Source organism: Poecilia latipinna, unplaced genomic scaffold (genome assembly GCF_001443285.1).
Source record: "Poecilia latipinna isolate Pla-1442-1.1 unplaced genomic scaffold, P_latipinna-1.0 Scaffold1137, whole genome shotgun sequence".
NCBI lineage: Eukaryota > Metazoa > Chordata > Actinopteri > Cyprinodontiformes > Poeciliidae > Poecilia > Poecilia latipinna.
Window position 1 is genome coordinate 112,809 of NW_015113753.1, and position 14,562 is coordinate 127,370.

The 14,562-nt window shown below is 39.0% G+C and overlaps 1 protein-coding gene across 1 annotated transcript in view; it reads left to right on the plus strand.

Annotated features, from left to right (window-relative positions):
• The window catches only part of srbd1 (S1 RNA binding domain 1), a 53,332-nt gene that overhangs the window by 20,728 nt on the left and 18,042 nt on the right, over positions 1 to 14,562 (plus strand). Inside the window, exons 15-16 of the mRNA XM_015052825.1 lie at positions 2,067 to 2,158; positions 5,490 to 5,572. Of these exons, the coding sequence (XP_014908311.1) occupies positions 2,067 to 2,158; positions 5,490 to 5,572 (175 nt within the window). The remainder of the gene's footprint in view (positions 1 to 2,066; positions 2,159 to 5,489; positions 5,573 to 14,562) is intronic.

Genomic DNA, 14,562 nt, shown 5'->3' on the forward strand with positions numbered 1-14,562 from the left:
ATAAATGATAACCCTAAATGGCCAGAAGTCATCGCTTTGCACCAGGAGGCAGGCTGTGACTTTGTACCCGTCCACACGTCGGCCATCCAACCGCTGTCGACCTTCTGCTGCCTGCCAGGGCGATGCCCTCGCCATGGCGACAGTCATGGACGCTGTGGCAGAGAGGGCTCAGAGCTGTATCTATGACACTGCTGTTACTGAGATGCCCCGGCAGCAGCATTAATTAATATGGAGGTGATGTGGCTCATTGGAGAGACTTCTTTTTTTTTTTTTTTTCCATCATTTATTCTTCCAGCTTTTGTTTTCATTTTTATCATCCAACACTGCCTTCGTCAAACACAGTGCGTTTATTAGTACCAACACCTGAAATTTCCTAAGCACTGGGAAAAACAATTTAATAAATATATAAAAAAAGTTTTCCTTTCCTGCATGTGATTTGTTTATTTGTGCAGTATAAACGTGAAGCAAGACGTGTCATGTTAATGACCAGCATCCCTTTGACCTCCTTGAAGGTCATGTGCCAGTGCTCGTTAGCAGCGTCGTCATGGCGATATGTCAGCTGTCAGCACAATGGACTGGAAGCTGACCAACAGAACAGGGGGGGAGGAGGGGAGGAACATGACGAGATTAATAGAGAAGAGGAAGGATAGGAGGCATTGGAGAACAAGTTCATTTGAATATGAGTCTCATCAGAAGGCCTCTGTCACGACTCATTAACAACATGCTCACGGTGGGCAAGGTTGTTGTGGCACAGTCTGAGCCTCTGGTACAGGTTGTGTGTGTGAATGCTGGACAGGGCTGGACTCTCGGACATAAGTGAGGCGTTATTGACCCTGCTGTCGTGTCACTTAGCCCCGAGGAAGATCTCCCCCCCAAGTTTCTCCTCTCATCTGAAAGAGGCGGCATAAAATAATATGACAAGTTCTGCTGAGTGTTGCCAATATCAGCACCGTATCAGTGGCTTTGTTGCACCACCATCCTTCCTGATCGGTGATCAAGGATAAACAGCCTTCTTCGTTGTGTATATGTTTAAATAGAGACTTGTTTTAGTCATGTGTGCACAAGAAATTATGTTTTTAAGCAAATCTTTGCAGCTTCTTTTAAATTAATGTGTTTACAAAAATGTATTCAGCTGTGCATCTTTTACTCTGTTGATAATTATTTTTCTCAATAATTTGGAAAAATCTGCCACCTTAATATAAGTTAAAAAAAAAATTTAAGTTGTTTTAAATCAGCACTTTGACACATTTAATGAAAGGTAAAAATACTACATGTAAAACGCAACCAAGCAGTATTCACCAAGAGCAGTACATAGCAGTGAGCTCTAGATGGCAGTAGTGTTGCATAAATTACTGCAGTGGCACTTCATGTTCAGAAAACATGAACAGGGCTCTATAGGCTTTTTATTAAAACATCAGTCATGTCAGCAGAAAGAGAGTTTTTATTCTCTAACCTTCTAAGAATGTGAATGATTTATAGTTACTTCAAGAGTGACCCGTTCTGTGAGTAGATTATCTCAATCAGCCATCTGAATCACCAAATTACCTGTTCTGACCTTATGAAGTATACCGTACGTAGTTACATAGCCCAGTAATTTATATATTTTAGGCACATGCTGTGTTTTTTTTCTTTCCTTGCTGCCGAGTTTTAAATGATTAAAAGCATTTGAAAGACTGTAATTTTGTTGTTAACTTTGAGACTACTTGTCACGTTGCTATTTAGGGCATAATGTCAGTCCTGAGCACAAAAGGGCTGCTTAAGTCAGATGTGGAACCAGTTTGATAAGTTGTCAAGTGCAAAGTGCAAAGCAGTAGCAATTTTCTTCAACATGTGCCAGCATTGTGCCTGTGAAACAGAAATACCTGCCTGCATTTTTGTGTGTGTGTGCGTGTGTGTGTGTGTGTGTGTGAACTCGTCACCTCTTGGCTTAATCACTCCATCCTCCCCCTCACCTTTAAGGGCTAACCTGTTTTTTTTTTATTTCCTGTTGCCATATTATTCTCATCCACCATTTCACTCTCATTTTTTTTCTTACCTGGTATTTTAATTCTGAATCCTTTGAACAGCATAACCAACGAGGCCGGGGCGTCCATCTACAGTGTGAGTCCTGAGGCGGTCAAAGAGATGCCAGACTTGGATCCAAACCTTCGGAGTGCAGGTAGAACTGCTTTAATTTCAGAACTACTCTCTAATTCTGGTAAGAGTCAGATTTTCCACAATTGTGAGTTTTATAATCAGTGTTGTGTTTATGTGTTGATTATTGTTTTAAATAATTACATTAGTGGCTTAATTTTATGTTATTTTTTATCATAAAGAACATGTAGAAGAAATATATCAATGGGTCGTATTGTATCATTGATATTACCCCTTCATTTTTCATGTGCAAATGGAGGGGCACTGGGTGGCTCAGTTGGTAGAGTAAGCTGGCCTCAACATGGATGTCCTGGGTTCGACATCCAGGCATTGGCCATTTCCTTTCCTGTCGAATTATTGTTCAATAATGGCAAACAGTGCCAAAAAAATCTTTAAAAAACCCCAAAACAAACAAGAAAAACACTAAACAGGGTCCCTATAAAGTGCTGAACATTTTAAAAAGTTAAATAACATTTGGTACAGCAGTGTTTTGTATGTCCCAAACCCCTATTTACATCTGGGCTGCTTCAAATTATTCATAATGTTCAACAAAAAAGACTTCAGATTATTGGCTAAATAAACACACCATGTAAATCTTTTCGCTATCTTTTTAAAATTTGTTATTTAAAACAAATTTAAATGTGAAGTTGTTTTTAAAAGTTTTTAACCACTCCCCAGCCTCACCCAAACTTTTTACATCCCTTACATCCAGGCATCATGTCGATGTCACATTGACTTTTTGACTCTTGGAAGAAGACAAAGAAAAAGGTTCATATTTTTTTAAATACATATATTGTCCGATAATCTGTAGCAATTATGTTGCAAAGTTTGAGCCAGTTTGTAATCAAAGTTGATCAAGTACCACTTTACTAAAGCTTTGAAACTTTGAATGATCACTCTTTTTTTAACTATCTGCAAAGCAGCCATACAATAATAATAATAATAATAATAATTTACCATACAATAATATTCCTATTCACTTTAAATTAAATGAGACCAATTCTTTTATCTGAAACAAAACAAACACTAAAAAAGATGTAAAAACAACACTAAATATGCACTCACTGCCACCTACTAAGTTAGTTAACGAATAAAAAATTGACTCAAAATGCGTCACGCTGATTGGCTGTCAGTGGGCGTGTCAACGACATGCTTAGTCTTTCGAAGATATCAGAGATATCTTCGAAAGATATCCAATTCGAATATCTTTCAAATTGGATATTTATTAATAATTTTCTGTGGTTAGATTTATTCGTAATACCTCACAATTTTGCTTGTGACACAAACCAGCAAAAGAGAAAGAAATAACATATATTCTCCACCACTCTGAATATAAACATGTCTTTATTCCTTTTTATAGACAACCATGCAATGTTTCTTCTTCAAACACACAAAACATAATAACCTTCAGTGTTTTGATTTTGTCCTTATCCATCTGTACTTTTCTGAAGCTTGACTCCTCTGCAGAGACAGGAAGCCCATCAGCTCCTACTGTATCACTACAACTACCGTAAAGTCTAGAAAAGCACATCACATTAAATTACCTACTATAAACATATTAAAAGATCTCTTTTTCAGTCTGGATGTGGATCTGGATCTATGTACAAAGTAACATAGGGAAAATGGCAACTCCCAAAATATTTAGCAAACCAATTATTATTTCGACCTTGCAGCAAATTAAATTGTAAAGTAGCCTAATAAAGCTCCCCATGCATCATCACCACATCGTCCTCAGTCATTACACCGGATGTTATGACTATGTTCAGTTGTTGGTAGTGTGGTTTTCAGGATATGAAAGATTAATAAAATGAACACTGTAATATCAAAAGAAAAAAAAAAAAAAGACTTTGCGTTTCGGAGAACAAATGTTTCCAGCAGACTTCCTCTTTAACAGGCATAAATCAAGCCACATTATTTCTTACTAAGTTTCTGTGGTCGGCTGCACTTAGACCCACATTTATTTTCTTGACAAAAGTCAGATGATGGTTTGAAAGTGACATGTTGATCCATTTCACTTTTCATTCAATGCTGTTTTAAAGCAGCTGCCCTCAACTTCTTCTTGTGCTCTTCCTGCTCTCTTCCAGTTATTTTTTTGTTGTAGTTCATGACACATAAACCATGCTGTACACCATGAAAAACTCAAATAATTTCAGTTTGACAGACAAAAAAAAAAAGACGCAACGCACCACCCAGCATCACTTTCACCGTGAAAAAGCAAGCACACGTCTCTCTCTCTCTTTCCAGGCCTCAATGTGTCTGATGAGGCTTGTCATCTTGCTGTACTTTGGCTCATAAACTTTTAATAAATGTCGGGGAGTTTCACCGCTCTCCGTTTCCAAATCAACTCCTCACAGAGGGAGAAATGGGCGGAGAGTCGGGGAAACAGGATAGATGGAAAGTGTATTTGGAGGGTTCTGCTGGTGCACTGAGCAAGGTTAGGGTTGAAACTTCATCCCTGTCTAAATATTATCTCAGGCAGCAGCCTCCTGCCGCAGCCAGAAGAGAGAGAAGAGCCATTGATTCCAGATACACTCCCTCCACTGCATCTCATCCTCCTCTTGCTCTTTATCTTTTCCGCCTCCGAGATATGAATCGGACACATCTCATGCCGTATTACACTTGCGCCAACCTCGGAAATTCAAACACGTATTTTAGCGCCTGCATTAAAAAAAAAAAAACGCTCTGAAAAGGGAACTAAAGACAAGTCAAACTGAATCGTGTAATTTAGATAGAATACATTGCATTTTAAATTCGATATCTGCTTTTTTACATTTTTGTTCATTTACAAGTCGAAACTACTGTTTTAAATTATTTAGTTTCAGTGTAACGTTTTAAACCATTTATTTCAAAATAAATCATACAGATTTAATATATTTTCTCACTAACGAATATGAAACAGAACAAATGCCCTCATTTCTTTGCATTGACTGCATAATCATTTAATTTAGCGGTTGCAAGATGATGCTAAAAGCTACTTTGCTTGATGCAGACTGTAGATGTTTGTGTGCTACATTTCATTATGAGCCTGCAAGCTCTGGATAATACAAATTAGTGGTTTAAGGGTTCACGACTTTGCCGTCCATCAGGATGCTAAATGACGAGTGCAGAGGCTCATCCTAAACGGCAGCTTTAATTATTATTATTGGGGGCGGAGGACTCACAATTAGGTTGGGCCTGCCTTCGGGGAAGTTCTCTATTATGCGGATGATTAGCATATTCAGTCATTATAAATAATGTGGTTTTGCATATTTAGCAATTAAGTCGTGTTGCAAGTTTACACGAAACACAAATGTGACATTCTCATGAGAAATATGACTTCCTGACGTGTCTTTGGATCCGCACACATTTTATTTTAGTGTCTATTGGAAGACGCGTCCAAGATCCACTGGCTGAACTCGTGAAGATTGATCCAAAACACATTGGCATTGGAACGTATCAGGTGAGCCTTTTAATTTATTTCATTTTGTATAAAAAACAAAATCAAACAAGGCCTTCATTTTGTTTTTTGCTAATTTCAAACCCATCAGCATGTCTTTGTTTATACAAATCTATGCTCTTTTGCGTACTGTTTTAGTTTGTCATAAAGGATGTGCACGAATTTCATGCTCAAATTAGACATTTATTTGAATTTCTGCTGATTTTAAAAAAGCAATATGAGGAAGACTCTAAATTATTAAGAGTTCAGCCATGACACACATAAGAACTTTAGTTTCTGCTGCCTCTCGTCCTTATTTGTCTCAGGGTTCGTGAACCTAAACCAACACGAAAGCTGATTTTACGAGCTGTGAGTTTACTACGTGTCGTACTACACCTTCTGTTCCCAGGAACTATGAATTCAGTGTCATTGTTGTTAGTAGATCCGGTGAAAACGACAGAAAGAATAAAAAACAAGCCAAGAACCTTGGATGACATGTAGAAGTCATAACTCATTGTTGTGCCTTCCAGCTAAACATGGTGAAATTTGAGTAATTTAATGATGAGACAGTCGACGCCATCTTTAAAATGTTTAATTAAAAAAAAAATCAGTTGGCAAGATATAGGGCTTAAAAGATGTGCTCCTTCAGCAAGTAAAATTGTGTAATGTGTAGAATTCCTGTTTGTGAGGATGTGAAGCTCATTTGAACATTGAGCTGTGATGCGAGACAGGATGATTTTTTATTTTTTTTGTGCTGCAAGGCTGAGTAAGAACAAAGATGAAAACACTGTTTGACTTTTTGGTCGAACAATGATTGAACTAATAACTTACAAAACTGATAAGAATAGTTTTCTATGTAGTTTTGGTATTATTAATGATAACATATTTCCTGATGAATTAGCAAAATTTTTGTTACATGAGCTACTAATAGGTAGGACTTTGTGCATGTTTTGCACCTGCCAGACAATTTCCAATTGATTGGCTGTGATTGGACAACAGTAAATCAAATACAATAAAAACTCAACTTTTCCATGAATGCATCAAAAATAGTGTCTCCTACAAGTTGTTCTGTGTCTTTCTCTTTTTTGCCATATAAATATCTTTAGACTAAAACACCAGAATCTGCAGATTACACCTCAAGGAAAACAAGGACTCGACATCGGCTTGGTGCAAAGCCTGTTTGGTGTAGCTTTATTTTTGTTGTATTTAGGCACTAGGAAGAGCCTCAGTGGAAAACCACTTCATGATACAAGAGGGAAAATAGAAGTGAGAGTTAGCAAAGACAGCAGATGGTGACAAAAGTCAAAGGCACAAGCAATGAGTGGAAGAAGCTAAAACGGACATTTGAGAGTGAAAGGAGCAGGTCAGGTTGTGCAGCTGGTTGCGTGCGTGTGTGTGTGTGTGTGTGTGTGTGTGTCTTGGGGAGCGTGTTAGGTCACAGGCCCTTGTCTCTCATCACATTCTGCCGGGCTCTCTTGGGTGCCCACAGTTCTGCACTTTTTGCTCTCAGATCATGTGACTGGGTCAACAAATGATAATATAACAGAGTAAATAAACTCTTGGTGCTGACAGATATGAGATGGGACATCAGTTTAACCTGCATGTGTGCTCACACAAACACTTTTACACACTTTCCCTCCCTGTTTCTTCTCACAGTTAGCAGGTAAGAACGTATGCACATAAATGCATGTGTAATACATAACTCTAAGTGTTTTTTTTTATTATTATTTAAAAGTGAGCTCATGGCTACATTTTCTTTTGTGCGATTCATGGCATTTTGAGGTTTCTTAAAGTTTATTTCTCCTAGACCCAGAAAACATAAGGGCAGATGTAACTCTAGACAGCTGGCACAGCATGCGCTCTCTTTCTCTCTAACTCTGCTGAGCCAGTGAGTGACAGCTCTGAGAGAAAGGCGGAAATGAGCTGTGGGCTAAAAAAGTGAAGCCCATTAAATTCAGATTGGGTGTAAGTATTGGTGTGGGAACATTATTTTCACTGCAGCAGCCCTGGTTTAAAGGTCTCGCTGGATATTAACAGTCTTAGACGGCAAGTGACACTCCTTTCCTCAATATTCATTTTAACAGAAATATGCATTTAATGAGTGGTGTAACATTCAGGACAGTTAAATTAACACATTTTAAAGTAGCTTTTTGCTCTTTTTATTGATCGAAATAGGCCTTAAAACAACTCTCTGTCACTTGCTTGTTGTGATTGTGGTGCTTGGTTAACAGTTGGACAATCCCTACAGCGGTGGAACTAATTGCTACTGAAAAACACACGCAAAGGCACACACTGCTGTGTAGGAAAACATTACCCACCTGCCGGATATTAAAGAAACTGTCAGTCTTCTCCTTACAGCTTTCAGACATTCCCTCACTCTTACGTTTTGACCTGTATTTTCATGTTTGTGCCCCGATGACTGATCAGTCAAACACCAGGGTTTTAAATTAGATTAACAGAATTGTTTTTGTCTCAACTATTCTCTTATAACAAAGATAAACATGATTAATGACAGAGTGGCCACAAACTTAATTCAGCGATCCAGTGAACACGGTGACCTGAAAAATCGAAGCCAGTTCTTCATCAAAGCAGATGTTCTTCCTCAGAAACAAAAACAAGACTGCTTTAGGGTTTCTTTCACACCAGCACTGTTTGGTCTGTTTCAATCAAACTATAGTTCATCTGCCTGGAAAGTCTGGTTCATTTGAGGAGGTGTGAATGTGCAATCAAACTCTTGATGCCAACCAAAAATGCAAACTCTGGTCTACGTAAAACACTAGGACTTGGTTCGGCTGAAATGGAAATGGACAATTGTGAACAATATGCATGTAATTTATAGACTTATTATATTATTTGCTATTAGTAGCCCCTTACACAAACAGTAAGTGTTTCCCATCCCAAGTGGCAGAGGTTCTACACAGGATGATGGCAAAAGGTGATGATTTCCTGTAGCTGAGCTCAGTAAATCTGCAGGAGAACTAGCTTCACTTTAGTTTAGCGCTGAAAGGAAGCTATGAGGCTAACACCAATTTTAGCTTTGTAGGTGGCTAATAGTTAGCCAGTTAGAGTGTTTACAAGTCATTTATATCCTGTCAGTTTAATTTTTCTACGTAGTACCCACAATAAATATAATAATATGAATATAAAATAATATGTAATGTATTAGAGATGGTCAGGACGTACGGAGAGTTGGTGGACTGCTTTGTGTCACGGTGACCATCATCTCATCTTGAATCTAAACAAAACAAGTGAGATGATCGTAGATTTCAGATGAAACAGGATTAGATCAAACCCTATTTCCATCATGGGAGACGAAGTGGACTTGGTTGAGGAATATAAATACCTCGGTGTTCATCTGGACAGCAGATTGGACTGGAGGCACAACAGTGAAGACATCTACAAGAAGGGACAGATCAGACTGTACTTCCTGAGGAAACTAAGATCCTTCAAGGTTTGCAACTAAATGCTGTAGATCTTCTACAAGTCTGTTTTTAAGAGCGTCGTCTGGTCTTCAAAAGGCTCAACAACCTGATGAAGAAGGCTGGTTCTGTTCTGGGGTAACTGGAGATGATGGTGCAAAAGGGGATTTTATATAAAATCAACAAATTCTGGACAAACCAAAATTTGTTGAATTTCCTCTTCATGAGACTGTAATAGAAAAACAGAGCGTCTTCAGTCAGAGGCTTCTTCACAACCACTGTAATACACACCGCTACATCAACATCTACAACAACTCTGAAGAGCCTTGAATAATATGAGTTACAACAACATTTAATGACCTTCTCGGATGGATAAACTATTTTTGAATACATATTTTTTTGCTCCGCAGACAATTTAAAGTGACAGAGGTTTCTTAAATTCTTATGTAATCAAGTTGTCAGCCAGTTGCACAAGAAGCAGAACAACTCAACAGCTACTTCCTTTCCCACTTAAAAATAGGAGTAAAAAATTTATGAGTGTATCAAGCTTAAAGCACTTCACTTTCTCACTTGCGACTCTTAAAACTTAATAATAGGTCACACCTAACACACCAGGTAAATGCATGCTGACAGCAGCTTGGTAGCTCTTAGCAACACAAACCGCTTTGACAAGATAATTGTGTTTTAATATGGTAAGACCTTGCACACACTCTTGAAGTCAAAGCTAGCACAAAAAATCGTGCTGCATCTCTGGTAGAAGCACAAGATGCGCGAGAAGGAAGTAAAGTTTGGGTCAAGCAGCAAAAAACCAACCTGGATTCTTGATAAGGCAGACTTTCAGAAAAGAACCGAGGCGTTTCTGTCCGACAGTTACGATTTTATTTCCACCTCACCAAATCTGTAGCATAACACCCTACGTAGGTGTTTTGGCCCAAAATTGTCCGAAATATTGTGCTTTTATTTATTTATTTTTTATGCAAGTTGTGCAAGTGATGTCACTTTCACAGTGGAGCCCACCGTTTCTCTCCTGCATGGGCGCATACCATCGTTCAGCTTTGATTGACGGAGCCTTGAGGGGAGATAGGAGCAGACAGAGCAGCTGGTAAAAGGAAGAGTGATAAATCGAGGCTTAAAGTGACTGATGGTTCCTGCTTTGACTTACTGAGGCATGGGAACAAAAATAAGACCTCAAGAGATGATCAGTTACAAAGCTCCTAATTGCATACTCCTATTATTTTAATTATTTCCTTGTGAAAGTCCCGGCATGATCGGTGTGATTTTTATTGAGCTTTTCATTTGCGTTTGCTGTTGCAATGAATTTGCACAGATTTATGCTAATGGTTTAAAATACGTTTGGTAGCCGTTTTCCTGCTTTTCCTCTTTATTATGTTTTCATTTACATTTTTTTCTGATAGATTTCATTTTTCTTTAAACCTGTGGTTGAAAATCATCACCATCAGAAACTCTTAGCTCAGCAGATTTAAAAGCCCAGCTGGATTAAATAATGAATTAAACATTTGTTTAGGATTTGTGGAGTTAGAATTTGAAACTAGTACCATTTGGTATGAGTAAGGCAAGAAATAATCCCAAAGACATATTCTTTGGGATTATTTCTTTGGGATTACAATAACCTACTTACAGGTAACCTACTTTATTTCAGTCTCTTTTTCTGTGGATCCATTTTTTGTGTGTGTGTGTGATGCGGTGTGCTTTGTGTTGATATACGGTGAGATACCTTTCATTAATCATCAAGTGAAAATGATACGACGGCAATGCGATGGCTTTATGATTTTAGCAACATCTGTCAGAAATGCCCAACAGCGATATTTCCCACTTCCTGCAAAACAATCACCTAGACGTGCACATGCATGCATACGCCAACAGACAAAATCCTGCTCTCCAGACGTACATGCCTAAAATAGTATAAGCTGTGCTTCCCGGGACTTTACACAGGCCCTGAAGAAGTGTTAGTCATGGAGAACTTGAACGCCAGATAACCCCTGTGAGAGCTACTTCGCTTGAACGCAGCTCATGTAATCGGGTAATTACGTGACAGAAGTAAGCGACATGTTTGGCTATACCGTGTCACACTAAGCAAATTTAAAATATTCCAAATTTCTCTCCTCTTCATTGTGGCAAATGTTCCACATTTCCAGACACAAGCTCACCTCTGTTCTCAAGCGACCTAACACCTCAGGATGTTTTGGTGCAAATTCCAGTTTGCATCATGCATAGAGCATCGTGCAGGTGGAGGCGTTATTTAAACTCTGTTTCTGAAGCAGCAACAATCAGGCGCCGAGGACTCAAGGAAATAAAATGAACATTTGACTAAGAGACATCGGGAAGTGAGTATCCTTGAGGTAATGTGTTTCAGTGACCATCAGGAAGTTAACAAAATTGCTTTAAGATTCAGCATCTTAAAAGTTAAAGTGAATGTCATCAGAATGTGACTTGTTTTGCAGAGTTGATTTCTCTCCTGAAAGGACAGAGTAGCGTACCTCGAGGATTCAGCTAACCTATACTGTATTTGGTGCTGTGAGACAAATGTTGCCATATTTGAGCAAAGTAAAGACTTTTGCACGTGAAACAAAAACACCAAAAATATCAAAAGCAACACTCCTTCATAAACACAGTGTGCAAACCTTAAAGCACGGTGGCGGAGGGCTCATTGTCTGGGCCTGTGTTGCAGCCACACGAGTTGGAGTAGTCATGATATTCTCCACTTGTTTACCATGTTGTTTTGAATATTAAATGGACAATTTCACGTCATGCATCTTTCAATTTTTGTAAGAAAAGATTTTTGTTAATTTGTAGAAAATTTAAAACATATAAAGTTTTTCGTATACTTATCACATATAATAAAACATATAAATATATTCCTAAACTAATTGAAATTGTTGCTTGATAACTATCCTGGGCTCCTGAATGTGATGAAACGTTCAAACGTTGAGTAACAATTTCTGAACCTACTTTTCTGCATTCCCCTCCACGCAGCCGGAGTCGCAAAACAAGGAAATAAATTCCTTATGTCGAAAGCAATGGAAAGACCTTAAATGAAACTTGATCCCCAGGTTTGAAATCATTTTTACAGTTAACCTTCCATCATTACTTCCTTCAGGCTCTTTGCGCTTGCAGTCGCTCTGGCTCCAGAGTTCTTCTATTTGCTTAGCTCTTGGTGACAAGATTCATGGTTTCTTAGTTAGCTGTCGGCCTTACGACTTCTGCCATCTTTGTCCGTCAACACCTCGACTTTTAGCAGTTACTTTTGCGCCCCCTTTTTCCCCCTCTTGAATTTCTCCCTGTGTGTTTCTTTGTAAGAGGTGGCTTTATATGTACATGCTTCTTGTTAGGCAGCGCACCACAGAAGAAGGACGTTGATGTTTTTCAGCTTCTCGGTGAAATGCCGAGAAAGTGAAAAGTTTATTTTGGTTTTCTGTCCTTCTCTCAGCATTTTTCACCTCTCATGCCTTTTTCTCTCTCTCTCACTCGCTCTCTGACTGACATGTGGTAACTCAGCAGAGTTTTAGCACTTGTGGTGCAGACAGAAGCACTTTGTTGAAGTGTATTGGTAAGCTGACTTGAGCTGGTTTTTGGGCCAATGCAAACATGACCTTCACACATAGGGATCCAATCCATTGGTTCTGGATTAGCATGAGGTTTTGGCTATGGCAGGTGGAACCAACTAAGGATTTGCAAATCTATCTCATCGATTTCAGAGTCACTTTTTCTGGCTTTTAATTCTAATGAAAAAAGCACCAGAGGTTGGTGCAAAAAACCTTGAAGATAAACAGGAAAGTTGCATAATATGTTCCTGCAGTGAAGCTGAAAAAGAGCCAATGTCTCTAATTCTACCTCGTATATATAATTTAATAATGGCAGATATGTTTTTATTATTATTATTACTTATTATGGACTACTAATTCAGCATAATTGTTTTTCAACTTTGAACATTTTCCACATTCTGCTGTGGTGCAACCACAAATTTAATGGGCTTTGCTGGTATTTAGTGTAACAGTCCAACACAAAGTGGTGCCAAGTTGCGAAGTGTAAAAGGTCAGACGTCTTTCACGCTTTTTCTGAATTGAAAATCAGAAACGATATTCCTTCGATTTGCATTTACTGGTTGGTGGGACCTCCTTTTGCAGCAGTTACAACTAGAAGCATTCTTCTGCGATTCCTCTGTCAGCTTTGCACTAATAGAGACTGAAATTCGTGCACGTTTTTCTTTGCAAAACAGCTGAATCTCAGTAAGGTTGGATGGGGAACAGATTGTAAATCGGGCCCATGCTTTATGCTTGGTGCTGTTTTCCTTTTGGAAGCCAAAACTCCACTCCAGCTTTTACGTCTGACACGTCTTCCTTCAGGATTGCCCTCTTCTTACCTCTTTTCATCAATTTGATCAGATTCCTGCTCCCTGATGAAGAAGGCATCCCCACAGCACAGCACTCTCACCACCATGTGAATTGTGAGGTGACAGATTTCATGTAAAATCCCAATAGAATGCACTGAAGTTTCCAATTACAAAATCCCAAAATGTGACAAAGTGGCTGTGAAAGGTTTTGCAAGGCACTGTAATAGAGTGTAACTTAACATTTGAAATGAATACAGAAGGACCGTTTCTGCTGATTGATATTTTAAAACTGGGGGGGATATATATATATATATAGCACCAGAGCAATAGAAGCTCAGATCTACCACACCAGACAAGATCCAAGGTGTAGGTTGTGCAAGGAGGCCTCTGAGACAGTCCAGCACATAACAGCAGGGTGCAAGATGCTGGCAGGGAAAGCGTACAAGGAACGACATAACCGAGTGGCGGGCATAGTGTACAGGAACATCTGTGCAGAATATGGACTGGAAGCCCCGAGGTCAAAATGGGGGACACCCCCAAAGGTGGAGGAGAACGACCGAGCTAAGATCCTGTGGGACTTCCAGATCCAGACAGACAAGATGGTAATGGCGAACCAACTGGACATTGTGGTGGTGGATAAAGAACAGAGGAAAGCCGTTGTGGTGGATGTAGCAATACCAAGTGACCACAACATCAGGAAAAAGGAGCATGAGAAACTGGAGAAATACCAGGGCCTCAGATAGTAACTGTAGAAGGCCTGGAAGGTGAAGACCACAGTGGTGCCTGTGGTCATCAGGGCCCTCGGGGCAGTCACCCCCAAACTAGAGCAGTGGCTCAAACAGATCCCAGGAACAACATCAGACATCTCAGTCCAGAAATGTGCAGTTCTAGGCACAGCCAAGATACTGGAGGAGACCCTCAAGCTCCCAGGCCTCTGGTAGAGGACCCGAGCTCAGAGGATGAAAGAGACCACCCACGGAGGGTGAAAGGGAAATTTTTTTATATATATATATATATATATATATATATATATATATATATATATATATATATTTACTGCGCAGAACCCTCAAGCTCCCAGGCCTCTGGTAGAGGACCCGAGCTCAGAGGATGAAAGAGACCACCCACGGAGGGTGAGAGGGGATTTTTTTTTTATATATATATATATATATATATATATATATATATATATATATATATATATATATATATATATATATATATAAACAAAATATATTTGTTTT